At 38.2% G+C, this 27,548-nt stretch overlaps 1 protein-coding gene across 2 annotated transcripts; it reads right to left on the bottom strand.

The window, feature by feature from the left end:
- Positions 1–27,548, bottom strand: AGTR1 (angiotensin II receptor type 1). Of its 2 annotated transcripts, XM_054205655.1 has the most exons (3): positions 27,424–27,548; positions 22,260–22,377; positions 1–7,573 (listed from the first exon to the last, which is right to left on the bottom strand). In XM_054205655.1, the coding sequence occupies exon 3, from the start codon at positions 7,518–7,520 to the stop codon at positions 6,471–6,473; it is 1,050 nt and encodes a 349-aa protein (XP_054061630.1). In that variant the 5' UTR covers positions 7,521–7,573; positions 22,260–22,377; positions 27,424–27,548; the 3' UTR covers positions 1–6,470. The 2 variants fall into 2 exon arrangements, with proteins under 2 accessions (XP_054061630.1, XP_054061631.1); XM_054205656.1 differs by lacking the exon at positions 22,260–22,377 and having other exon boundaries at positions 27,424–27,536.

The following is a 27,548-nucleotide window of genomic DNA, read 5'->3' as shown; positions in this document are numbered from 1 at the left end:
TATGTGCAGGGCTGTTCCTCACCTATAACATAAAACCTTTCAGTATTTTCTTTTCTAGTTTTTTTTGCTTTCTTATTCTCAACGAGAGAGAAGCTTTTTGGCTCACTTGAGTTTAAAAAAAAAATTAGATTTTTTTTTTAATTTAACAGCAGGGTGAAATACCTTCTCAGTTTTGTATTTGTTCAGCAACAGTTTTTGCCTTCCACCCTATTCTAACAATTTTTCACCCTTTGATTGAGGCTGTAAAGCTTCAAGGGATCATATATCTCTCTGTGTATGTATACTGCCTTCTGCATCATGTAGCTTGATTGTAGCCTCGCAGCACTGCCAATATATAAAGCTGAAGAATAATAAAATACATAGAAAATAAGTAAGTTATTCAGTAGATAAAGGCTGGACCTATGAAATCGTATAGCTTAACTGTTTTTCACTTTTTTCCAGGGTGTGACGCTATAAAACAGAGTATAAAGTAGGGTTTACTAGAGATATGTAAGATTAAATTCAATTTTATTTTCATACAAATTTGAAATGGAAATATGTGATCCATTCTACCATTCTTTTGGCAAAAATACCCAACAAACAAAGCATCAAAAAACCACCCACCAGTCCCCTTTTATTATGCTGGAACCTGATCTCGTTTTCTGGTTTCCACTGAAGCCACTGTACAACGTGGCACTGCTTAGAAATACCAAAGCTTATTCTAAATAAGTGGATATATTTACATTGAACACTCAGCTACAGGCAGCCTGAGCCTGGCTTTTCAGAGCCATTATTCATAACGTAATTTGATCTTTTATTTCTCACAATATTCTGGGTGAATCTGTCTGTATAATTTAGGCTTAACTTTTTAGAAGCTGCTTTAAACTCTAACCTGTACATAGGAAAATTAGCAATTTGTTAAGTATCCACTCCAAGGAAACTTTATTACCTTAACCAGTTCTGTGAAACACAGGTGAATTATTGAACTGCTGTTCTACATGTGACTTTTGGAGCTAGCCTGGTAGCCTTTCCGTTATGAATTGCAGACACAGCCTGTTCATCGCAAGAGTTTAGGGGTAGGTGGGTTAGGTTTTGGATTAAAAGGAATGAGGAATGGTGGTATAAAACATTACAGCATTAAATAGAAATACTTTGGTAAGGATGATATTGTCTAAGGTATATAGCTATAATATACTGATAACAGTGTAGTACTTAATACAGAAGCAGATCTCTACAATAATACAGAAGCAGATCTCTGCTTTGAGTGGATTAATACAGCAGGTGGAGATGGCTTTCACAAAGACATCTATTGATGACGTGTATGTTTTTAGTAATACTTCAGACAATAAAAGTTCTTATATAATAGTAGTAAACTTCTACAATATAAAATTATTTCTATTGAAATAGAAAACATTAACATTCACCACTTCACAATATATGACTGCACAAAAATATTTAAAAAAAAAAAGTAAAATCTAGTTCTTGTTACTTAATTTACCAAGTACTTTTAAAGCTGCAGGCCATGGCACTAGTCCACTAAAAAGATCGCACAATGCTGTGTTCAAATGTGGTCTGTACCTATTTCTTGAGTGTCTAGCCACATCTGCAGAGCTCACCAGTGACAATGAGCTTGACAGCTCTGCCATTAACATTGAGGATTTGTTAGTTCAGCCTTGGTAGTGAGGTCGCCATTGAAATGGACTCGATGGCTGATAGGACAACCTCATCACTTTGCACAAGCTGGTGGGATGATGGTCTGGCCAAGCCTGTAAAGTGATGCAGAAGTGCAGAGCTGGAGACCCTGACCTTGTGAGCGGGGTAAGAATGGCTTGGTATTTTCAAACTGAGCAGGACATTATTAAGAAACTTAAAAAGAGCCTCTCAAAAACTTTCTGGAAGTTTCTACTACTTAGATAAAAGACTTAATTCTTAGGTTATTTTTTCTTTTTTTTTTCTTTTTTATCTGTTGCAAAAATAAAATTAAGTATTTACATTTAACACTAAATATTTCCAAAATCAGCAAGTCCCTGCTTTAGGCCTTCTGCCTCCTCCCAAGTATTTGTTTCTCCTTTCCATTGCAAAGTTCTCCCTGGGAATACTTGCACTTCAGTATATTTAAAAAGGAGATCAGTAAGATAAATCATTGCTGAAGCTGTGCAAGCAAAACTGAACAAAACCTGGGAATCCTACTACATTCTCTGCTGCTGTCACAGTTTCAAGAAGATAATCAAAACCTCACCTAAATAATAGTTCTGGTAAAGGACTTTTGGCCTTGTAGTTACTCTGCAACATCTTGATTAACAATGTAAACATGAAGAAATTGTTAAGCCGAAAGCCAAATTAATCCCTACTGTACCTGTAAATAATTTATTGGAATTTAGGCTAATCAGTGCAGATTATATAGTATGATTTAGGATGGGTATATAATGGGCAAGCAAGTAGAGAGCAAAGCATGAAACATGAGTCATATGAAGCACTGCTGCGCAATAAATAGAAATAAATATTATGCATGTATATGTCAAACATAATGTGATTTAGTAATTATTCTGCCAGCAGAAGGAAAGTATTCACTCAAACATGTCAACAGAATATAATTGTGATAGACTAGGAGTAGTGATCCCTATATTTAGGGCTGGCTATATGCTGTCCCCATTAATACTGGCTTGAGTTCCTCACACCAGGAGAGTACAGGGACGGACTAAGAGTTTGTCAAGTATTTTACTTTTGGTCATCCTGAGAATGAAAAGTACTTTGGATACTTCTTTTTAAAATAACAGATAGTGGGACTTTGTTCTTAAGCATACATATAGCTAGTTCTTATTTTGATACTAAATTAAGATGGCTCAACCCACAGTTCCCCAAAGATGGTGAAATCACATAGAGCCAGATCTTACTCCCTCCTCTTCTGTTGACAAGGGGTAGGTTCTCACATCAAAGCATACTCTGGCCATCTCCTACCTGCACCTCAGAGGGGACCAGGGACCACACAGCCAAGGGTCCACAAGAGTGGCCAGATCCTGCACTCTGACACACTGCTGCTCTGCACGTGTGCAGGTCTCCAGCACAGTATTTCTGCAAGCAGGTGGGCAGGGGAGCGTGAGGCTCAGCAGCAACGTGTTTCTCAGCACGTGCATTCATTGCAGCTAGAAGTGTGATGGAAGTGGCTTGTTGTGCTGAGGGAAATGGGGACTCATCAGGTTGGGGCTTTGTGGGGATGCCTGAAACTGCAGGATGTGCCTGTATGCAGTAACTCTGTGCTCTGAAAGAGTTTGCTCTCTGCTGCTGCCCAGTTGCTGGAGTTTTGTCTCTGGATACTTTTCACTATTGATTGATTTGCCTCTTCTTTTTTGTTGTTGTTGTTGTGGCTTTTTGGTGGTGTGTTGTGTGTTTGTTTTTGTTTTTTTTTTAATAAGGAAACACTAAATTAGGGTCCACTATATTTGCTAGCTGATGTTCATTTTCCCACCCCTTAGAAGAATGAAAATTTTCCAGCATAATTTAACAGCAGCTTTGCCCTCTACTTTCTTTGCCTATCAATTCAAGGTCAGTCTTGCCTTCAAAGCACACCAGCTGCAATCCCTCCTGCCTTTCCTGCAGCAAGCCAGCTGAACGTGCATGCTCGTGCTTTTTCCCATGACGCAGGTAGGCACAGGTGGCAGCAGCAGCCTAGGATACACAGTCTCTTAGAAACGTAGGATCTGGCATTAAATGATCAAAATCACTAAGCAATGGCTTCTCTTCTGTTTTCTACTGTAATACAGTCGGTTTTAGCGTTCAGTCACTACTGATTCTGCTTCTTCTTGGTGATAAATGAGTTGAATAAATTCAGTTGAAAGACTGAATACTTAGTTATCACTTGCGCAAATATGCTTTGATTTTTATTTTTATACATATATATATATTTCTTCTCTTTGGGATGGCTCTTGTAGTAATGCAATTAAAGTTTTGCAAATGAGTTACCTATTGTGGTCGTTGGGGACGCTGGATGTCAGCGACCAAAGGGATCAGCAGGTGATGAGAATGCTTGCTTGGCCTCTGTCAAAGAAGTTAACTGCTTCCCAGATGGACAAGTTTGTATTTCATTTCTAGTGGAGTTTTGCCACAGGTAGGGATCTCTAGATCCATCGCGAGGCAGGGAAATATTGCTGTCCCTTCCCATAAAAACTTTTGAGATGAAAAACAAATTTGTGGCTGTATCCAGCAGGTGGCAAGCACAGCACACTGAATTATGTCTGAGACAGATCTGCTTCTGCCAGGGGAAGCTCCCGATGCTGCTCAGCATGTGCACACAAACAAAATATCATACCGATAAACGGCAAGCTCTGTCAGTCCTTTGTCACCTTACTGAGTGCTGAGGCAGTGGTACTGTAGTGGGTGCTATTTATAGTGCACAGGACTATTGCCATATTCATTTTTAACCAATGGCTGTCTCACACGTAAAGATAGGTATAAGCTAAATGTAAAGCATTACATATAATAAGAATAATTTAAATGTGTTTTTAAATGACACATTCGGGTTTCAAATTTTGAGATACTAGCTTGCAATTAAATTAACTTAAACCATCAATGAAAGAGCGTTGTTTTGTTTTTTTTAACATGCAGCTTTAGAAGTTTTAGTGAATCCTCACGGTGCCTTGTGACATATACAAGTAGAGATTGTTCCCATTTTGCATGTGGAACAACAAAGGCAAAACTGAAGAAACCTGCCTTAAAACAAATTAATGAAAGAGCAGGAAGAGGCACAAGATTCCCAGATCTGGTTGTAGTCCCATTTTTCTTGAAAAGTACTAAACTACAGAAATAACTTTTTTGTTGTGTTTTGATTTGAAAGAATTTCACAAAGTAAAAAATAATTTAAAAATATTATTTGTGTATATGCAAGAGACTGACAATCAGACTTGCCACCTGAGACAAAGCTGCATTAGACGTATAATCTTGAAGATTATAAATGTTGCAAATTCTTAAGGGTCAGGTAATTGTCTACATGATGTATGTAAAGTTTGGGAATTTTTCTTAAGTTTTACTGTATGAAAAAGAATTTGTGAACTCATTTATCTTTGAAGACTGTAAATGAGTGTGAATCAAGAATAAATATTTTCTGGAGCTCATTATTTGAGGTAAAAAGGACGTATGAGGAGTATCATTAGTTGAAACTTCCTACAGTGCTTGTCAGCATTCCCCTGTTATTTGCATGGAGAGTTTAAGCCAGACTTTCGTTCTGATTTATGCTAGTATAAATTTGAATTCATTCCATACACATTAAAAAAAGTTCTACAGCGAGCAAATACTCTAGGCTTAGTTTTGTATAAATGGAGAGTAATTCCATAAAAGCCAAGAGTAAAGTGTGGTCTTAGATGTTTTGTGATGTGACTAAAAGCATTATTAGCTAAACTGTAATACAAACGTCTTTGCTTCTCAGAATGTGAGTTTATTTAAAATTTGAAATTTGAAAATTTGAGTGGATTTGATTAGTTGCTAATTTCTCTCAGACATCTCTCAGGTTGTTATACAGAAATAGTTTGACGTTTTCTAATCACCTCTGTCCCAGAACTCATGTTTTCAAATATAGAATTTTACTTTTAGCCATATAGAGTATGGAGTCAACCCACTCCATAAGTAATGTTCTTCAAAGTCAGTGTGGCATATTATGAGGAAAGGTTAAGTGAAGCCCATTTTGGGGGGTGCGTGTGTATATATATATAGTTTATTTTTTTTAAACTACTATAAAAATACCCACTGGGATATAAATGTACATTTATGAAACAATGTTTGAAATCTATGAGTAGGAATAGAAATCTAAAAATATATTTCTTCTATATTTAATAAATAAATCTGCATTTTATTGCATATATTATTATGAAAAATTTGCCACTTTTTAAAATGAAAAATAGTAGCATAAATCGAATGAGACCAATTTCAAGGACCTTAAATTTCCATTTGAGTTTAAAATTGGGCCTCTCTATATAGCATATATTTGAAAATGTGTTCTAAATATAATGATATGCCTTTTATGTCATTAAAAAAACAACAAAACAAGCAGTGTAGCTCCACCAGCTCCTTGAACAAAATTTGGAATAGCTCATGTACGTGCAAAACAGGTCTTTCATCATCCATGTAATTTATACAAGCTTTTTCTTTAAAGAGATCTCTGAACTTAGGAGTCTTCTGTACCCTTCTTTTGTAGTTCGAGTAAATGGCAGGATGCTGACAGAAACTATGTCATGCCGGTCCACCATTTATGTTGTTTTCGGTAAAGGAAAACAAAATAAAAACCAAGCAGTCCTCTTCACAATGTAAAAGAAAAGGCCACTGCTAAAATCTTTACAGCATGATTTCTCTGAGGTGATCTCATGTTTCTGTAATGAGCAGTAAGCTGTGATGTTCAGGACTGCAGATGAATTTTGTCATTCTTGCTGCTTCGTTCACAAGGTTGTTCAAAAAAAGTATATTGCAAAACACATCACTTGGTGTTGAAAGGCCCAGCAGTCTTTTTAGTGGGCAAGCGTGTATTTTTCTGGTGGCCGATATGAGAGGGAGCTCATTTTTGTTGTTAGGCTTGGATGTGCGCTGACATTTGGTGGAATGTATTTTATCAGCTGAAGGAAGTATTTTTTAAAGTTTTTTCCAAAAAACACATAAAAAAAAGGATTCAAACAGTTGTTAAAGTAAGCAATGCAAATGGTGAATGGCATAGCCGTGTCCACAATATCAGTGATTTTGCAGTCTGTTATTACATGTAATTGAATTAGTACATCCAGAAAAGTGAACACTTGATGAGGAATCCAGGAAAAGAAGAAGAAAAAAACTATTGCCACAATCATCTTAAAAATATCATCATTTCTAGTCTTATTTTTTTGAATTTGATATGCCTTCTTCAGAGTCTTCCAAATTAAGGTGTAGCTTGTTAATATGATCAGAAAAGGAATTAAAAAGCCCAGCAAATTTTTGGATAAACCCAATCCGACCCGGAGCGTTGTGTTATTGTTGTCATACCGAAAACCGCAGACTGTCATGTTCAAGTTCTCAGCAAAGAATATGTTGCGGTGAATGATGACGGGCAAACTGGCCACACCGGCGAGAAGCCAGATGGCAATGCAAGTTATTCTGGCCACAAACATGGTACGTCGAATTCGGGACTTCACTGGATGTACTATGGCCAGGTACCGGTCAATACTGAGGCATGTGAGGAGGAACACGCTGGCATACAGGTTGAAACTTATCCCTGCTGATGCTAACTTACATAAACAGTTGCCGAATGGCCACTGGTACTCCATGGCTGTGTAGGCTGCCCAGAGCGGCAGAGTTATTAAAAAACACAAGTCAGCCAGTGCCAGGTTTAGCAGAAAGATGCTGGCTACTGTTTTTAATTTCATGTAGCAGTAAATGACAATAACGACCAGGCTGTTCCCAAATATGCCTATGATAAAGATGATGCTGTAAACAGTTGGAACCATAATGTAGATGTAATTGTGCCTTCCCGAAACGGGACAGTCTACATGGATTCTTTTAACTGTTTCTTCAGTAGAGTAATTTGGAATCATCTTGATTTCTTCAGCTCTAACCTGGTTTCAGGAAGAAAATATGAAGTTCACACCTAGGAGGGGAAAAGAGGAAAAAAATACTATTCGTGATAGCAATTTAATTTTTAAATGTCTTTGAATTTAAAAATAAGCCATCTTCAAGTGTTTTCTCAACCAATTTCTATTTTAATATAGACCTCGTTTGCAGAATAAAACAGAGGTAAGAGTGTTTCAGTTTAGGTACTCATTTTGATCTCTGACATGAATCACTATAATTTTTTTTCTATGCGTTAAAGCTTAATTCTTTGAGAGAATTTTTACATCACAGAGAAAGATGAAGACACTCATACAATCTATTGTTCTGTTGTACCATAAATACCTTAAATATTCAGAAGTTACCTAGCTCCCCATCTGGCTTGGATCTATGGTATTTAACAACTAATGAGGAAAAAAAAATAATCTCTGAAAATTTCAGACACGTGCTGATTTATTGCACATTAACTGTAGAAACAGTTTAAGGAGGGCACAAGGGGGAGCAACAATTCATATTATCTTTTCAGTTACTGACAAAATTTATGTATCCAAGAGTTGAAGTTGTAGACTTAGTGTATGAAAAATATTTCTGGACTGTATTAATTGTATGGAAATGGATGAAATCTCCTTTACAGGGCACCTTCTTGATTTGCTAGAGCTTGTGTTCTGCAAGAACGATTTCCTTATTAATGACTTATGACTTTAAGAAGCAAGTCATATGATATACACGACTCTATCTTTTGCAGAGTCTACAAATAGACAGTCTTCCCTCAAAAACAGTGGATATTTAAAAAAAACCAAAACTGATAGTTATTATTGCAGAGTAGTGTTTACTGCTGTTTGCAAGATCCTGACAGCTGTCAGCCAAACCCAACTTGTGCTGCCTCAAACACAGATTAAGTGAAATATATTTGCTTTAAAAAAAAAAAACAAACACCTAAAGAATCCCATAACAAACAAACCCCTTATAAATGTAAGTCACTTTTATATAGATAAATATACACACCCTAAGACCCTGGGCAGTACAGATGCATTCAGAAAGAAAAGAATGCCTGTCATTATAGAAATACAGGCTATGTTGTTACAGAGGTGGTTGCTCATTATTTGCGTTGTTCAGCACTGATGTTCCTGTTAAATACAGAATGCTACTCTATTAAAGTGTTTGACATGTTCTTGTTGGGAGACAAACCTTATTCCAAATGGATTGCCTTTTTAATAGGGAAGTGAGGCATAGATTTGCCTTGGCAAAGCCCACACAGGAAGTCTGAAGCAGAGTCAGGAACTGAACCCAGAATATGGGTTGCAGGCAGCATCTTGTGAGCACCGTCATCCTTTGGCTCTCGATTTATTAGCTTTTACAAGACTCACTATTTCTCAATCTCAGCTCAAGTTCTATTATGTTTGCATTAATAAGCTGACTCATTTCCATAAAGTTAGTAGGGTAATACCAGGATTTAGGTTCTTGATAATTCTATCAAGTTTGGAATATCTAGTTAAATGCAACTAACAAACCCTTTGTCAAGATGCGCAATATGACACCTCACAGCCTTTTCAATTCATTCTCTGAATTAGTCTTGTTACCTCAGTTGGTACAGATGCCTCAAAATGACATCAGCTATTTTTGCCATGTTTAAGAAATTAAAAGATCAAGCCAATACAGCTGACACAGAAATGCATGCCATTCTGGTCACATGTAGCACTATACTTGCATCCTGAGCAAAACTTCCTGGCTTTCAAACTGTGCCAAATCTAGAATATATAGTGTTTGGTTCTGTGGAAGGTCATGCTATCTGTAGGACAGGGAAAACTACAATAAAAACATTTCAAGGTAAATCCTCTTATCTCATCCCTTGGTTGTGAAAGGGCACGAGGAGATTTGACAATAACTGATAGGTTCTGCAACATCAATGTCTGGCAATATTTGCTCTGTCCCAGCTACACGCTTGTGCTGTGTGGTCTATTCATTATCGTAGCCTTTGCGGAGTTATATACCCACTGAGATTACCGCCCGGAATTTAGCAGTAAGAAACCCTCTTCTAACAAAATCACCAGTGCAAGTTAGACTTGTAGTAAAGTAGATCAGGGTCCAGTTAAGGCTGAGCAAGACCTTTCTCCATGGTTAGATTAACCAATTGGTGGTATTATTTGGCAAGTGCGTCCTGCTTGGTGTGTACCAACTGCAGATTCAGTGGCTAAAACAAATGTAGCTGATGGTAAATAGTCCCCTTTCAACAGGATTGTTTCTGTGCAGCGGTAGATGCCAAGGTACCTTTCTCACGGTCTCTTCATGAAGCCTTCGGTGTAGTGTGTTCTGTTGTTTAAATTCCAATTTCCCTTTTCTATCCACATGGTGGCCTGTACTTTTTCATGCTAGTAGTAGCTTTAGTTGATGTAATTAATAGCATATGCACTTTCAAGAAAGTGTAATAGTGGTTATATTGCATTTTTAAAATGTGTTAAAATAAACAAAAAAAAAAAAAAAATTGAGTTGGGAAACTTGTGTCTGGTGCTCGAAGGTATTGAATTCCCTGAGCTTATTTGGGAGTGCTTGGGAAGTAAAAAAGGCAGAAAAATTCCCATGAAAAATCAGGATTTGGTGAAGAAATAGTATGATACTTCAATTTATCTGTATAAGACTAACCCTTCTGGAATTAAAGGTTTTGGTGTAACACTGAAGTCAGTGGAACTGTGCAAAGGATGTGTTTGGTATGTTACCAGTTTTAAATTATTCTAGGGAATTACATTCAATAAATAAAGAAATCCATTACTATTTTCAGTAAATGAAAAGGAAGTAGAAATACATAATGTGGTTGCTTTTTGGGTAAATAGATATGGATTGCTGTATACGTATCTGAAAACAGTTTGAATGTTGCTATGAGAATGAACCTCGTAAGAGTCTTACATTTGATGCACAGTGAGGAAGGCACTGCTAATCTCAACCTGAATTTTTAAATTTCCTGGAAATTTTAAAGTTTCGTAACTAGCCTCAGGTAGATCTGCTGCCTTGAGTACATCTGTAACTTAAGAACATTAGGAAAAGCTTCAACACAGGAGAAGAAAGTCATCTGTTTTGGAAGGCATGGGCCCATAGTGGGCTGAGTGGTGAGACAAGGAAGTGCGTGCGAGTGGTGCGAACTCCTTACAGGTGATGATATCTCTTTCCCTACCACTGTCATTTTTGCTGTTATTCTCACTTGCCACAGTTCACCTGCTTGTCTCAGGATCATGGTTATATACCTTTTATGCAAAGCGGATACTTCTACATGGGAAGTACTGCAGATTGTTTAAAAACATTACAGAAATAGATGACTGGTACAGCTTTATGCTGCCAGAATTCACTGGAGCAGGTTAAACCACTGGCCAGTTAAATGCAAGTATTGAAATTGTGCACATTGATAATTCCATTTAAAGCATCTCAAATGACCTGAGTTAACAGAATGATAATTGGATCATTTTAAGTCTGATACACAAGGAGCTTTTTCTAAGAGGATTGAATTGATGCAACTGTGAATCATGTGGCTGCATCAATCTCAAAGTAAATTATCAATCTCAAAGTAAATTATCTGGTAGGCATCAAACCCCTGTTGTATGTTACTGTCCTGTTTGACCTTTTACCTTTTTTAATTACAATGATTATAATAAGTCACTGATAATGAAATGCTTCAGACTGCTCTACCAGCTATTATTTACCACTCCATTCATTGCTTCTGTTGGATGAACATGCATCCTAATTAAACTGCCTGTGGAAACAACAAGGAATGCTGAGCTCATGCAAGGTAAACAGCACTTTGCCTACTGAAAGATAAGACAGCACTGACTGTGGCTTTCTGTGAGAACTTCATCAGCTATAAATAGGTAAGCAGATGTCACAAGTCAGATCTTAAACAAAAACGTGTTTTTGATATTTGCTTTGACAAAGACTAAATAAACTCAGGCTGACCAACCTTGCCACAGTTTAGCCACCTCACCATTAGGTAATGTGAGGGTTTTTTTTGTCTTCTGATGGTAGGTGGGTTATTTGCTTTTCTTACAAATGAGAAGATACTTCCATGTTTAAAAGGACGATACGTTCTGGTTTTGTATAAAATTATTGCACAGGTAGAAGAGAGGCTGAAAAATGCTTGGATCAATATGTTCAGTATATTAACTACATTTTAGTTCTTTCTGGTGGCATAAGCTTTTTTCCTTTACCTTGAGAGTTTAGCCCTGCCCCCCCCCAGTTTCCTCTATGTTCTTTTTCTAATTGCTGAGAAAGTAATGACACTTTCCAAATACTTTATTTAACTGCCTTGTTTTTTCCTCTCCAGCAGATCAACCCCCTGTTATCCCCAGTGCCTTAATGAATATGGTTTCTTCTACTACATATGCCTACTTCAGCCTCTTCCCTGCTTTCCCAGTGTTCCTGACTGTGAGGCCATAAATTTACCTTTCTCCTTTTTTCTGTGCTCCTCCTAACACTCTGTTCCCCACTCGTGCCTTTCCTAAGTATTTTTAGTCCACAATTGATAGGTGAATGAGGAGGGTGAGAGAAATGCAAACACTTGGGCAAATAAAGGCATATAATTCAAACTGTTGTAGCCTTGCAGTATGCACAGGCCTCCTGTCATCACTGCCACTATCTTCCACAGAGGTCCATGTCTGACTTCATGGCAAATGACAATAAATCAAAATATTACTGAAACGGAACTGCAATAGGCAGTTAGGCAGTACAGAACCAGAACACTGTCTGGACATCAGTTCATGAGCACCAAGAACAGAAAGCAAGCTCCAGAAGATTCGTATTAGAACCTGTGAAGTTGGCTGTTGCTTTTGTAATTTTGGATCAGGAGGTGGTCTGCCATCAGAACAAACAGAATTTGCAGGACGTGGTACTGGCCTGTGCCTTTTCGTTTAATAGCTGTCCTGCTGTCTGTTGAAATTGCTGTTCATTTTGTGGTGTTTACTTTTTTTTTTATTTTAGATTAAAGTATTTATCTTTTTAATCCTCTAACCAATGGGTGGATTCTTTATGTCTTCCCCTTGCAAGAGTTGAAGCTGGTCTGCATCATTTGTGCTAGCTCTATATTGCTGGACAGTAAATTGCCTGTGATCCTTCTAGGATCTGGTTCTTCTATTACATCAAAACTCTAAATTGCTTGTTACTTATTTTGTGCTAGCAGAGGAACAGCTATGGCTACCTTGTAAATGCAAACTGTTTATGTACTCTGACCTTCTCTGTAAGAACGTGTCTGCATTTTCTTTCCTCCATCAGACTTCAAAAGAGTCTGTCCTTCTGTATGATTGCTTCATAGTTTATTCTGAAAAGAATGAACATCTTTCTTCTGTTTGTTTTCATAGACTACGCTCATTAATTTTCCCTTCCCTTCCCAAGTATCTTTCAACTGTACCCAGTTTCAGTCATAAAATTTATGTGAGAAAAGGGCAGATGAAAGTACTCTTTCCTCTGGGAAAAATCAATGCTTGTGGAATGACTGAACAGTGGAATTGGGGGGTTGTGTGATTTTGAATGATTGAGAGGGGAAGAAAACGTAAAGAAAAAGGAAAGTAACACAGTTAAGCACAGTGACATTAAAATCGCTTTGAAGTTTAACAAATAATATATATTTCGACCACTAGAGGTCTGTATTTCCCATTTTAAAATAAGAGAATTTCTTTATTTTGTATTCAAGTACCATCGCTTTTCAAAATACCCTCTGCCTTCAACATTATTTAAGATGAAAACACAAGGCAAAATATCTATCAAAGAACTTCTGCATTTATGTAAAGTATAATGTACCAGAGTGAACTATTTTATTTTAGTATCCATTAGTTTTAAAATGCAGAATAAAGAAAAATTATCTTTCATTTTCACACTCAAGGATTTCATGTTAGAAATGTGGATGTGGCAAAAACTGGCATAAGTGAAAGGACACCTCTAAAACATTAATTTTTGGGTCTGTGGATTGACGAATAAAATCTTTCAAGTACTTTTTTTGGGACATTAAATGCTTAATAATACTACAATGTAGTATGTGACATTTTCTGCATGCTCTTTTTAATAGCCTACAGTGTAATGATGTCATGGTTATAATTCTAGCAGTTGCAGCAGCAGTGAAAGCTTGGACTATTTTTTGCATATACTCTTGCAATACTTACAGAGTCCGGAAACACTGGAAATATTTCTTCATGTTACTTAGCTCTTTGGCCAGTTAACTCTACCAATTCCCTTCTCATGTATGTTTTTTTCTACAGAAGTTGAGAAATCCTGATGTACCTATTTCTATAAAATCCTACTTGCAGATACTAGGGCCAAGGAAGGATTCTCAACCTCACCAGAACTTAGTAGTTTAGTGAACGCTAGCATGGCAATGATTAGGGGTGGGCTTTGTATAGAAGTTTGACCAATTGATCCACAAAGCACTTGTTATGGTTAGCCAAAAGTCTTTCAGGTGAGACTAAGTTTCAGTATTTTAGTTTATGGGTTTCATTTTTCAGATCCTCTAGGTTTAGGTTTAAACGTAAACATTGTTTTCTGGGACCTTTTCCTCTATACACACAGGATTTTGTTTTTCTTGGGTTCAATAAATGTATAACTGGACTCCAAAACACTGAAGGATTAATCCTTTTCAATATGCAGTGTGTGTTCAATGTGCAGTGCAATATGCATTGATCTTCCTGGGGAAGATCAGTGAGGTGGTGAGTTTGGAGATCACTGGTTCTGGCTTGACAGTGTACCCAATACTCCAGATATCTTAGATTTTCCACGTGATTTTCTGATCTCTTTCGTTCGTGTTTATCCATCAGAGCAATCTCTGTGTTCTTTCTTTGACCAAGGGTGCAGGAATGTGTTGCAAACTCTCTGGTGTTTGAAATGTCTTAGGTTTTACATATCCTTAGATGTGAATATAAAATTATCTGCGCACCAGTAACTTAAAACTGAAAAGATAATTAAATAAACAAAGTGAAATATCCTTCTAGCTTAATACTTCTAGTTCAGTACTTCTGAAACTAAATATCAAAAGGCTAAGCTTCAGAAAAGATGATGTCTGAAAGGCGAATTTCCATGTGATATCCCCAGGTAATATACCCTTGTCCCAGTCACCTCAGTTGCTCTGTCTTGACAGGAATGAAGATCATATTTTCCTTATCTAGGTTATTAAACCTATAGCTGAACTAGTTTTTAAATATGAAAAACTAATAGCAAGTTGTTATAGCAAGAGGCAGTCACTCTTGTTTATACCACAGGGTAAAAGAATTGTGTCTTTCTAAAAGATGCTACAGTCACTTAAACCTATTAAGACTTTGAAATGAGGGCATCGTCATCAATCCAGCATGGATTTTTGCGCCTCTGTTCTAGCCATTAGCTTTACTAAAAAGGAAGATTGGTGCCCTCCTATGACATAAAAATAATAATCAGCAGGCTAACCTAAAGTCTGCTTATCAGGGATGTGCCGTCTTCTCATATTGCTAACAATGCCATTTATAGTACATTAGGTGCCAGGAAAGAAAAAGATAAATCTGTCTCAGATCAAGGTAGGACTAGAATTTCTAGGGTTTTCAGCACTGACATGAAAAGATTGTTGAAGGGCAACACAACATGAAGTACTGTTTTATTATGAATATACAGCTTACTGCGCATTCATAACTTCAGATTTGATGCCTGGTTATGTAGTATCTTTAGGGTATTTGGAAGTACCCGAAAGAGTCAATAGTTAACAAGAATTAAGCCATCAAGTCCCAGAACGAATAAAAGTGAGATTAGTTTGAGCTGTGAAAGGTTACATGCTGCACGGTTACTTTCTCTGAGTGATAGTAAACGAATGGATTAACACATTTCCTTTATTGCAGCTGGAATTGCCTATATAAAATATAGTGTGCCCCATGTGATCATTTTTAATAAAAGACAGAAATCAAATTCAGGTTTGTTAAGTGCGAGTGAAATCATCTGACGAATTTTACATTTCTATTCTGATAGCTTAGTTCCATGGAATAAGACGTTTAAAGTATTCTTTTTTTTTTAATATCACAGCAGTGCATATCCTACACAAATGTAGCTTCTGCGTACCTAACCACACACCTGAAATTTCCATTGCCATCATTATTTCCATATGGAATGAACCATAAACTTCTACTGTGAACTCCTCCAACCCGAGGAGTAAGGGAATTTACATTAATTCTGGGCTTGATCCAGATCTATATTTCAGCCTTATATTAAAAAGGCCGTGTAGAGGCAAGAGAGAAAAAAACCCAATGTACTGAAATAAAAAGCACTACTGAAAGCCCTTGTCTTGCCCTCTTCTAACAAAGCAGAGATCAGATACAATGTGTGAGGTATCTTAACTCCTTTCAGATCATACATAAAATTGCAATTTGACTTACTGGATATTTCATATAGCTATTAATCTGTCTTTAAGGTTATACGGTCTTCTTCACTGATGCTTGTGGGTGCCTCCATAACTATACAAAAATAGCAGTAACAACAGCTGTTCTTCCCTCCCAGCTTGTTGGAGAAATACTGTGTTGTATTACTGTGATTTCAAGCACGCAGAGCTTAATAAGGGGTTACAAGACATTTTCCATGCTGTTTTGAGTATCATTGGTCTCTGGTCATTCTTATTTTTTGCTGGCGTGAATGCCTTTGTGCATCCAACACTGAAAGAGATCTTAGTTTCACTGTCCAGATCTTCTCAGTATTAGCCAATGGTTTCACTGGTCCATTAGAAGGTAGATATCACTTGGAGAGTAGCCTTTTGGGGGGAATAAAGGCTACTTCCACAAACTGCTCTGAATGCAAGACAGAGACTTTATCTTCTACTGCTTTCTAAGGAAGAGACGAAGCTCTGAGCAGCAGAGAGAGACATCTAGGCAATTAGCTTGTTGCTTTGCTGGTTTTTAACAATATCTGAATTTTTAAAGACAATAGCTCTAGATGCAGCTTGGAGGTTCCAATTGTGCCAAGGATTGCTAAACCCAAAACTGGCTCTGACAGGAAGAAACAGTACTTGTGTGTAAAGATCCTTTATAGAACGGAGGATCTTTAGGGTTTTATGCCCATTTTGAAATTCAAAACTATTGAAAAGGTGTCAATATGATTATCAAACTAAGATCATCTCCAGTGCTCAAGAAAAGGCAAGTTTTCTGGATTTCACTTCTTATTGGCATGATCTAATTTTGTGATTGAACCACCCGACTTGTCTGTACTTCAGCCACTTGCTCTTTTTCTAGTTTCACAGCGGCATCAAGAAACTTGCCTTGTAGCAATGCTGGGGCTGGTCTTTTGATGGAACATTGTTCCCACTGCGAGCTTTTTATCTTTGCAACTTCTTGAAAACAGAAAAGTGTGGAGCCTACAAATATCAAAGATCCTGTAGGAGAAATGATGCATTTCTGTTATCTAAAACACATGAAAGGATGATGCTTTAGAGTGCTGCTGCAAAAGGCACAGACTGTTGTTAAGAAGGAAGCTGCTTTTGCTAACTTAGAAAAGCACATAGTTACCACACAGATTCTACAAAGCTCCTGAAACTCAGCCAAACTTTGGGAAACCTACCCCCACTGGAGGGGATGATGCAACTCCTACTGACAAGGTCAGGCAAATGCTGGAAATATCTTGTGTAGATTGTTGTTCTCTTGGTGTTGTGCAAACATCGACTTTTCAAAGCAGCATGATATTAAGGGCATAGGCAATATGGAAGATGCAGACCAAAACATTTTGGATGTGTCTGGATCTGGGCTCTGCTAGGGAGTCCAAACACAAAGGTTTTAATGAATCACATGCACCAGTGTTGGTAGGAAAGGATGAGTTAGCCCCTCCTTTGTTAAAACACACAATGAAAATTCACAGCATGTGGAAATTATTTTTATACAGCAGAAAGAAGCGAGAGGTTAGTAACCTCAGGGGTGCTATGTAAATCTTTCTTTTGGGAGGCAAATGAAATCTTTGCTGCTTTAGAGGTTATTATTTGCATTCTGGGATTTATCATTTGATGATTGCAATTACGGTGCAAGTAATGTTTCAGGGCCTTGAGAGTAACAGTTACTTGTGTAGACTACGGCTTGTAGACCTGAGCCCCAGAATATTAGTGTCTCATGGGGACTCCTTGCTCACAACCTGTTATTGTGTTACTGACTCCAGGACATGAGAGGACACATCTATGTATTGGCTCTTCCTCACTGTTTTTGCAGCATATAAATTCTAACCATTGTTGTATTTTAATTTGAAGCCTAAAATATTAGAAGTGCGCACCACTTAACATGGCTGTTGGCCAGAGCAATTTCTAAAACACTGATTCTTTTTCTATAGGGACATGGTGCTACTCCCACAGGCAGCTGTGAGGAAGCAACAGGTACACAGTTCACTTCTCCGCTAGACTCCCCTGCCTCCCATGATGAAGACTCCACCCTCCCAGCTTTTATTAATTGAGATGAGCCAATGACAAAGGTAAATGGTTATATCTTTTCGTTTATTATGGGTAGCTGTACTGCAATGTAACATGTGTGAAATGAAACATGGAGTGTCATGAAACCTGGGCCTCTTCTGCTTTTTAGTCCAGAGAGAACAAAATGTGGTAAAGGATAAAACATCTCTCAAATTCTGTTAAGAATGTTAAAATAACAAGTGTCATTAAAGGATGGATAATAAGTATTACTATACTCATTATTACTAAAAAAAAAAAATAGAAAATCAGAATAGCCAGATTAGGATTGGCTTTAAGAGGGTTACTAAATCTACTCTGTGAAAGTCCAGATACTGAGTATACACTTACCAGCCTATAGGTAAAAACAGGTAAAATTTGTGTAAATTCAAACTCTTGGTTATATTAGTGGTGGCTGATAATTTAGCAGAAAATGGGATTTCATGCATCTAAATTAGAAATGGTAATGTTCTAAAATGGTTAATGCATGAGTGCCATGGCCACAGCAATATGCAATCACTGTCAGAATCTTCTCTCTCACTGGCAGACAGCACAATAGAAAAGGGAATGGAAAGGTCAAAGCTGCAACTGATTCCTCACGAAGCAAAATATCTAGTTCAGGGAGAAAGGGATTTTTCTGAATCTATGTGCAAGTTCTTTTGGCCTTTTTTTGTTTTAGAGCTTTACCATGAAAGATGCAACTCAAAAATCAGTGCTGTTACTAGTATAAAACTACTGAAAGTGATGTTTTAAGTAGGTTTACATTGCTTCCTCTAGGTAAAGGTGTTTGCAGGAGGAAGGGTAGGGAACACAGTAGATAACTTTGTAGACAAAAATGGGAGGTGATAGGACTTCTTTGTGGAATTTCAGGTTAGTCCAAATAGAGGCTTCCTTAATTTGTCCTGGTAGTTTAGTTTATTCAGGGACTACTGTGTCATTTGCCTATTCTCCCACAGTCATGTTACTCTTCTTCTGCTAAGCTAGAAGATGCAGAGGCAAAAGTTAACATTACGTATGCAACTTAAGCTCCTGAACGACTTCCCTGAGTTAAAAGTGAGATAATAATATGATGAGCAATGAACCCTGCAAGATAGCGTTATTTCTACTTTTCTGGTACAAGGAACTGCCTTCCTGTACTTTCTTGTAAAACAATAAGAAAGGTGCTACAAGACAGCTTATATACATAAAGTTGCTCCAAGTCGTGCAGCAAATAAGTAACATTTTGACATGTGTGGAAACACTCTGATGTGTGAGACATTACCTGTACATTAATCCTCAAAAGGACATTTTCGTACCATTAAGCTAAATAACCAGGGTGGAGCCATGATGCACATATGAGCTCTTAATATGCAGTCCCTTCTGCAGTACGTACTTTTTATTTTTACTTTTTTCCCCTCTACAAACATAGAGGGCAAGTGTAAATTAGCGAATAACAAGCTTTAGAAATGCATTGTGCAGAACAATACAGTTATTTTCATCTGCAATGTTGCTAATCTGTCAAAAAGTGGGAGAGAAAAGAAACACTTAAAACTCTCTGCTTCTACTCCAGAAATGGGGAGATCTCTGCCAAGCAGAGGTGTTACACTTTCTAATCTAATGGAAATCAGTTGAGCCAGCTGAGAGTAGTTCATGTTGTACATTGTTATCTAAAAGGACTTTTGCTTTCTAAAAACCTCTAACAAATCACATCCCTGTTTCTTGCCTATTACCAATGTGGTTAAAGTGACTGATAGAAGCTTTTTGCTTTGAGTAATTAAAACATTAACTGAAAAACAAGCACACATGCAGATGCAACACGTCTATGTCTATGTGAACATAGACATAGAGATATCACTAAAGTCTCTGTCATCTTAACTAAACCAATTAATGTGGAAGTTTTATCACTATGTTTCCAATACCGCGGCTAGTGATTTCCGCATAACTTCCTACTACTCAAAGCGTTACGGCTCTGGGGAAAACAAACCTCACATCGAACATTTTTTTTTCTTTTGACTTCATGCTGAAAAATAGTGTTTATCTTACTGGAGAAGTAAAAGTTAAATGTATTGTGGATTTCTGGGCAAGGAAATGGATATTAGATTTCAACACCTTTGTTCAGAGGAAGCTTTGTCTTCCATGTGTCGTAATTCAGCAATATGTAATAGGATTTGGTTCACTGTGTCTGATTGCGATACTTGATTGCTTCTCTTTCCTATAATTAATTTAGATATCCTTACAGTGGGAAAATATCACACAATCGCAATATGCCTCAGAAAAGGCTTTTCTTCCTTAAATGAGAATGTTAGGAACAGCCTGGAGGGAAAAGTTAAAAGATTAAAAGAAAAGGATCAGCATGGAGGCTTCTTAACGAATACCTCATTAGGGTCAGAAAAAGGGAACCAAAGGCAGAAAGGAAAGAAAACAGTATGAGAAACTGGTAAAGTACAAGAGTTTATTCAGACCAAAAAAATCTTTTAAAATGGTAATGCAGCTAAGCCCAGGAGAAGTTAGTATCATTGTAAATGTTACTAAGTATAACATAGAAAACATAGAGGCCCAATAGTGCTTTCACTTGCACAAAACTCCTGTTAAGGGGAGATCATTATGAGGACTAGAAGAACATCTGAGTAGCCAAATATAAAGACAAGCAAAGTATCTCTGATTTTTGTACAAGTCAATTGGACTAGTGAGGTGCTAAGGGGTTAATCAAAGAGAATGGAAGGTCAAATACAGACACCTTAATTCGTGTCAGTGTGAAAGTATTATCACCCATGAAAAAAACAAGGAACTGTGATCCCTAGTGCTTTGTCTGGAAGGCGGCACACTTAATAGAATGATACCAGAAAAGATGTTCTGCCAAATTTGTACAGCTTGTTTCCCTTTTTTTTTTTTCCCAAAGTAAAATTTATTGCTCTATTTTGAAAATAAAATTCATTAGTGAACTCTCTTTGCTGTCCTGGCTCTGAGATGTTCCTTGTGGATACTGAGCACCAGCAGTAGCAAAACAAAGGCAGCTGTTACAGCCAGAGTGCGAGCTAAGCTGTGATGCTGTGAATCAGTGCATCCTCAATGCAGTGCAGTCTTGCTCTCAAGCAAACTTAACTGCACAGATGCCTGGAAAGGGTAGCGCTGTGCCCTCCAAAAGGTGCCACATGAGCTTTACTTTAGTGCTAGGAAAATTACCAACTGAGCTGAGCAAATGCTTGGATGTGTGGCTGTCCTGTACTGACATGACTTTTTTTGATGGTATGTTTAAGGACATGGAACACCATCATAAAATGTATTTAAAAGCAAAATATTTTTGAACCCTTTCCTTTGAAGTGCTTTTTAGGAAGGACATAGGTAAAGAAATAGCTTTTACCTGAAATAAAGCCTGATTTGAGAAAAAGAAAATCTGTAATTGTCTTATGGTAAGCTGCTAATAACAAAGCCAAAAGGAAAATAATAAAGACAGAAATCTAACAGCAGAGCTAGAGTCCCACTTTGAAAACAGATGTTGATTCCTGCCCCATGCTTTCCATTTCTTATTGTTGTACATTAAGTAAAGAACCTGAGGAGGAAGGAAATCCTGAGCAACTGCCAGAAAATTGAGTGGTAGCAGACTAACTCTTAGACTCAATGTACCTCATGGGGAGAACGGGGGAAAAGAAAATTGTATAAAGTTTTAGGCTTGGATAACAAGAATGGGGGGAGAAAGGAGAAAAGATGAAAACCAATAAAGAAAAAGATGAAAAGGCACCAAACATCCTATAAACTTGGATTGGGAGGGGCATGCATGGTTCCTCAATAAACAAGTTCAGGCTGCATATTTGTACATTATGTGCTGCCTGCGTCAAGCAAAGGGTCTGGCCAGGCTGTGATAATGCTAAAGCAGGGTTAAATGGAAGATAACTGCCAACAGAACATTTTTTTAGGAAAGTCAACTAGTGCATTTTTCTCCCATGCGTAAGCCCCCCAACATAAAAGTACAGCTGTTCAGTGGTTTTCTGTAATGTTTTACTATTTGTGTGGGTCCCTCTGAGCTAGAAATGCTGAGGCACAGTACTCTCACTCAGTGTATCCCTCTCAATTTTCAGAAAACTGAGGGATGCTGCTTTATTTTCTGTTTCTGCTCCTATACTTCATCTACTGATTATTAGATTCAATGAGCCACTGATCAATCAGTAACTGACAAACTTGTGACCTAGAAGTAAAGAAAGGTATAGGCAAATTATCTGAAATTAGGCATTCAGTTAAATCATTCTTTGTTCTGGCTGTAACTCTAATTATAGCTTTCACCTCTAACAGTGAAATACTGTCTAAATATTGACCTAGCCCAAATTCAGTACCAGTTTCTCTAGATATTGCCAGTTACCTTTTGCAGTAGCCTGCTTTTTGTCTTGTCTTCAATCATGCCACTCACTGACGCATTGCCAATCTGATCTCACTTTCCTGCTGTGAGGTCATCTTCAGTTATTACCCATTTTCTGTGCCTGTAAGAGAAATGCTACTCAACTACAATAAAAGGAGATAAACACCACAAATAGTTACCAAGCATTCTAGCTAGCGTTGTTATATAGCTGATACCTGGACAGTTTTGCTATCAAACGAAAACCAAATGGAATGAAAATTGTAAAAGAGAGTTGACAGCCCCAAATCTGTAGTTCTTTCAGATGATGGTGCAACAGAGAATACTAACAGCATGCTATTTGGGGCGTGATATTTTCCTACCCTTAGTTGCAATTCACTTGAAAGCTCAAGGTAATTTTAGTATAATCTATCATTTATCTGAAGATAAGGCCATAAATGATCAGACCAGCCATTCTATTTCATACGTGCTTTGTCTCAAATAAGCACAGCTGTTAGGGCTTAAGAGTCAAGATAACTTCTTTTCACTTGTTTGTTACACTTGAGGTAAAAAAAAATAATCAAGAATAAGTATCATAAGTCCCATTGTTTGCCAGATTTGTTAAAGTACCTAAAATGTTCAGAAATGACAGATTCTTCTAGAGTACATCTGTCATTATTATATTTTTTTGGAAAAGGATAAGTTTTAGAAGATGGTACAGAACATGCCGAGTGCTCTGAGTACGATGACTATCAGTGAAAGTGATCTTAAGGGACAAATCTGTTGATAGAAAGGGAACTAAAACCAATATTGTGATTAGCAAAAGCTTACTGGCTTGCTTTTCACTGCAGGGTTTTTTAGACCAGAAGGAGGAGACAGAAAATGATACTGTGATTAGTAACTTTCTGTGCAATAGCAGCTGTATATAAGAAAACAGCTCTGCTGGAGCTTTTCTGATCTTGAGGCTGTAGCACTTGGGCCCCATACGTGAGGTTTATACATCTTTAAGCTCTAAGAGTAAATTATGTTGCCACCTACTCAAAACTCTGCAACTTATTTGAACTCACCTTGTACACATGACAAAATGTTAACTTTGCATAAAATCTTAATTCCAGAATCGTTTTCTTAATCACCTGGAAAAATGTATCACACTTCTAGAGTGGAACCTGTCTTGATAACTAGCTGGGGTTCAATTCTCAGCAATAGCAACCTGTTTATTCCTGTTAGCATGGTGGAAACTAACCCTAAAATAGTGTGAAAAGAAAAAAGTTAGTCTCCCCTCCACTTTCCCCTCTCTTCATAAGTGAACTGCATTTTCCATTTTGTCTTCAGAATTCCATGAGATTTCTAAAAACTTCCCTTTGTGATGCTTTGCAATTTTTTCTTACCTAGGCCCTCAAACCTGATGCTAACAATGCAGAGGCTAATATTTTAAAAATACCATAGTCTCCCTTAGGACAAACTGCCCAAAAATCAGAAATACTATCCAAGAATACTGCAAAATTGTTAATTAATATTTGAGAGTAACATATGGTAAAACACACTATCCGCACCACTGCACTTCTGATGGAATTGTTGCACAACTGAGAGCATGAGGCACAAATATCAGCAAATAAGCTAGATAAGGCTTAAAAACTGAAACAAGATTACCCAAAGACTAGAGATTTACCTGTACATGCAATAGAGCCTACAAGTAGACTGCCGTGGGCCTGTAACGGCCAGACTATACCCTGACCCAGTCCTCGCAGCTGTAAACCAGAAGTCTTACCAGACTTGTAAATCTGAAATGATTCTGAGATTATACTTCTCTTTCTGGAGAGAGATGATGGTTTAAAATCAATGAATCTAAGAATTTGCAAGGGATTCTGATGTGTAATTACTCTTTAACTAGCATTACAGTCTAGATTAATCTCTGCTCTGTCATTTATCGGGGCAGGTCTGGTCCTATTCCCTGTCAAATAAGTAGTCTCTTTCACTCAACTTGTGCCATTTCACTTAACTGCCCGAGTCTCCTTCATTATAGCTAAGGAAACAGCAACGGTGGTTTTGTTTAAACTTTCAGACATCTCTTCATGTTAGTGCTTTGGGTGCCAAAGGAGATATGTTGCTGGGTTGCCAGCATTCCTGTCACAAATAGGCGAGGGCTGATTTTGCTTTGCTGCGCACCCCAGTTCTCCTAACTTCGCTGTTTGGCCGCTTTCTCTGTCACATCTAATATACTGCCCTAGAAGAGCTATTCATACGCTGATGAAACTTGATAACCTGTTTCCACTACTCAGCTTTAAGTATAACATATCCAAATTTAATTTTAGTTTATTTTTCCTCTTATTGAGGTGTGCCTGGGAAGATAACCATTACATTCAGGTAAAAAAAAGCACAAGATTAACCATGTAATGTGAGTCAGACACAGTATTTCGTTAAAATAATGCATAAATACCCATGTTTTCTATCCAACTCAAGACAGAATGTGATTTTCTGTGAACTCACCAAGGCAGAAAAGGAGACTTGAAGTGTGGGGAATAGAGATATATGCCAACCACTCAGAAACAACTGGATGCTTCTCACAGTGTGATTAGATGCCCTAAAATTTGGGCAGCAATAGCCACAGGAGAGATTGTGAGTACTCCTGGTGATGACACTAGAAGCTTCTGGACCTTAAGAATGTCCAGAGAAAAAAAGAGAAGTAGCGAGCAAATGAGAGTATTCTGTGACTGCTTAAAACATTTTCAACTAATATTATACTTTTGAATAAACAAGAATTTAACTAGGAAACTGTAATGAGAGTTTGTAGTTTATGTAATCTTAAATTACCAGATTAATTACTGGAGCTGTAGTAAGGAACCATAGGCAGTGCCAGAGAAAAGGAGTACCTAAATGCGTTCCTTCAACAAACACAGAGGATAAAATTACTGCAGTGCGGAAAACTTAGGAGTGTAGAAAAATGCAGTGAGTACCCATTATCCAAAATAAATTTTTTAATGGGAATTAACTCTGACACATATCTCCACATTTGCAAGCACAGTCCATACGTTTTAACAGAATTATTCTAGAAAGTGTAAATAAATCACCATGTTTACATCCCACATCTGCCTCTGTTTTTGTAGTACTAGAAATAGCAAAAAGAAGTGAGATACATTTTCAGATATTTAATACAATTAAAGACAATAATACTCATTCAGCGGGTGACACAAATATAAATCATGCATTATCTTGTTCTAAGTGGACTGCAAAAAGCAGGTTGTAGAGTTGTGACACTGTAAACCTAAAGGCAGCACTCTCCTCACTTCTGCAGTGCTGTGGCTACTGGCATTTCAGGCTGGTATTTACTGCCTTTTAAACCAGTAACTTCTAGCTGCAGTCTGCACCTGCTGTCCAACCCAAGCAAGGTATGTTTCCACGCAGGAATACAGGAGATTCCCTGCTCATTGCAGGTGGGTTGGACCTGTAAATGTTCCTTCCAACTTTCCTCTCTTAATCATTCAGGACCACTTTGCTTTCTCAGTTTAGCAACACAAACTAAGAAGCACTCCATAGTATTAACTGATTTTTCTCTGCCATGTACTTCAAGTTGTAGAGAGGAAAGGCGGACAGAAATAGCATATTCCTGCTGGAAGGGCATATAGTTAAAACTCTTAATACAGGGCAAAAACCTAATTTGTACGCACTTCATATTTTTGAAAGATGCTGTAATTTAAAAGATTGTGGTGGCAACAAGTGAAATGGGCTGCCACAGTCAGCAGAGTGAAACATTTGTCTGACAGTGAAACAGAGCTAAAAGAGCCTTTCTACATCAGCATGGTAATTACCTGCTTCAGGCCATATTCAATCCTCCTATTCAGGCAAAAATCTAATCATGTTAGCGGTGTGGGTTCATGAAAGTGAAAAGAGAAGATACCCACACGGAGCCCCCATCCCCCCTAAAAATAAAATCCAACAACCTAAACAAAACAAAAGTCTCTCTTTAACCTCATCCCTTTTTGGGGCTTGTATTTTACTGAGCCCATTAGGAGCCTGTCCCATGCCATGCAACACAACACAATCAAAACAAGGACTGCTACTTATGAAAGTGATGGAAATTTACAGTGAGCTGTAGCCTGCTCTGGCCAGAATCCTGCTGCCACTTATTGCCATATGTCTCATTAATTACAGGGGGTTTGCAGAAATATGGACGTGGACATAACATAATCCTACAAATTTACTGCTTATAATCCAATCTGATTGATTTATCCAGCTACTGATGTGCGAGTGGATTGGCTCAGATGAATACAGGGCTTGTGTGCCTGTAAATAAGTGATAGCATTTTAAGTGTTTCAGCATATGGAGAGCGGGAGGACAGTAAATATGTTACAGGGTGTCACCTGAACATGTTGAAGAACTCTAGTCCAGTTTCATTTTTCAGTCCAAACTAAGCTTAGGAGCTTGCCGATAAAGAGGGGGGAAAAAAGAAAACAAACAAACAAACAACAAACACCCCCCCATTTTTAACTAAAGTTTAATCTCTGGTTGTAGATCACTCCATTTTTTTTTTCTCCTGTACGAAGAGGGGTAAGTCTGGTTACGGAGCGTGTACGCTACAGAATTTTGATGAAACCAATCCTAGTTGCTAATAGGTGTAAGTTGTTCGCACAAAGTCTAGAAAATAATCAGCATTGATTTTAGTGATTTTTTTTTTTAATTATTATTGTTAATTTCTATCATGGGCTTAGCACATTAATGAAAATTTCAAGTGCTCATCTAGATCTTGCCTAGCGCTAGCAGGGCTGCCTCTCCTGGGCTGCTGGGAAGAGCCTTGATGGTGAGAAGGTGTCACTGCTCCAAGCGCTGTGCCCTCTGTCAAAGGCTGCCTTTGCTCTAGCTTCAAACTGTTGACGAGACACCAGAGCTCACACACGCGGTGCGGCTGACAGCCTGTGGGACACTTCGCTGTCTCCAAAATAAACCTGTGGGGTGGGCCTCGCAGGGCGAGCCAGGGCGCAGAGCTTATGTGCCTGCTCTTTGTCCGGCACGGAGCCTTCATCTAAACAAAGTATAAATTCAGCGGGAGGCTGGACCAGACACCGCGAACACCTTCCTTCCCCCGGGGCCCGGCGGCGTGGTCCCAAGCGGCCGGCGGGACGGCAAGCTGCCGGCCGGGCTCCCGCGGCAGAGCCGGTGGCGGGCACACGGGGGCGGCCGGCGGGACGCGCCTTACCTGGCTCCACGGAGGGCCGGCCCCGGGGCGAGGAGCGGCCGCAGCCCGGCTGGGGCGGGCGGCGCAGCCCCGACGGCGCTGGCTGGACTCGGCTGGGCTCTGCGCGCTCTCCCTGCCCGGCCGCA

Source organism: Rissa tridactyla, chromosome 6 (genome assembly GCF_028500815.1).
Source record: "Rissa tridactyla isolate bRisTri1 chromosome 6, bRisTri1.patW.cur.20221130, whole genome shotgun sequence".
Taxonomy (NCBI): domain Eukaryota; kingdom Metazoa; phylum Chordata; class Aves; order Charadriiformes; family Laridae; genus Rissa; species Rissa tridactyla.
This window is presented reverse-complemented; position numbering and strand designations above follow the sequence as displayed.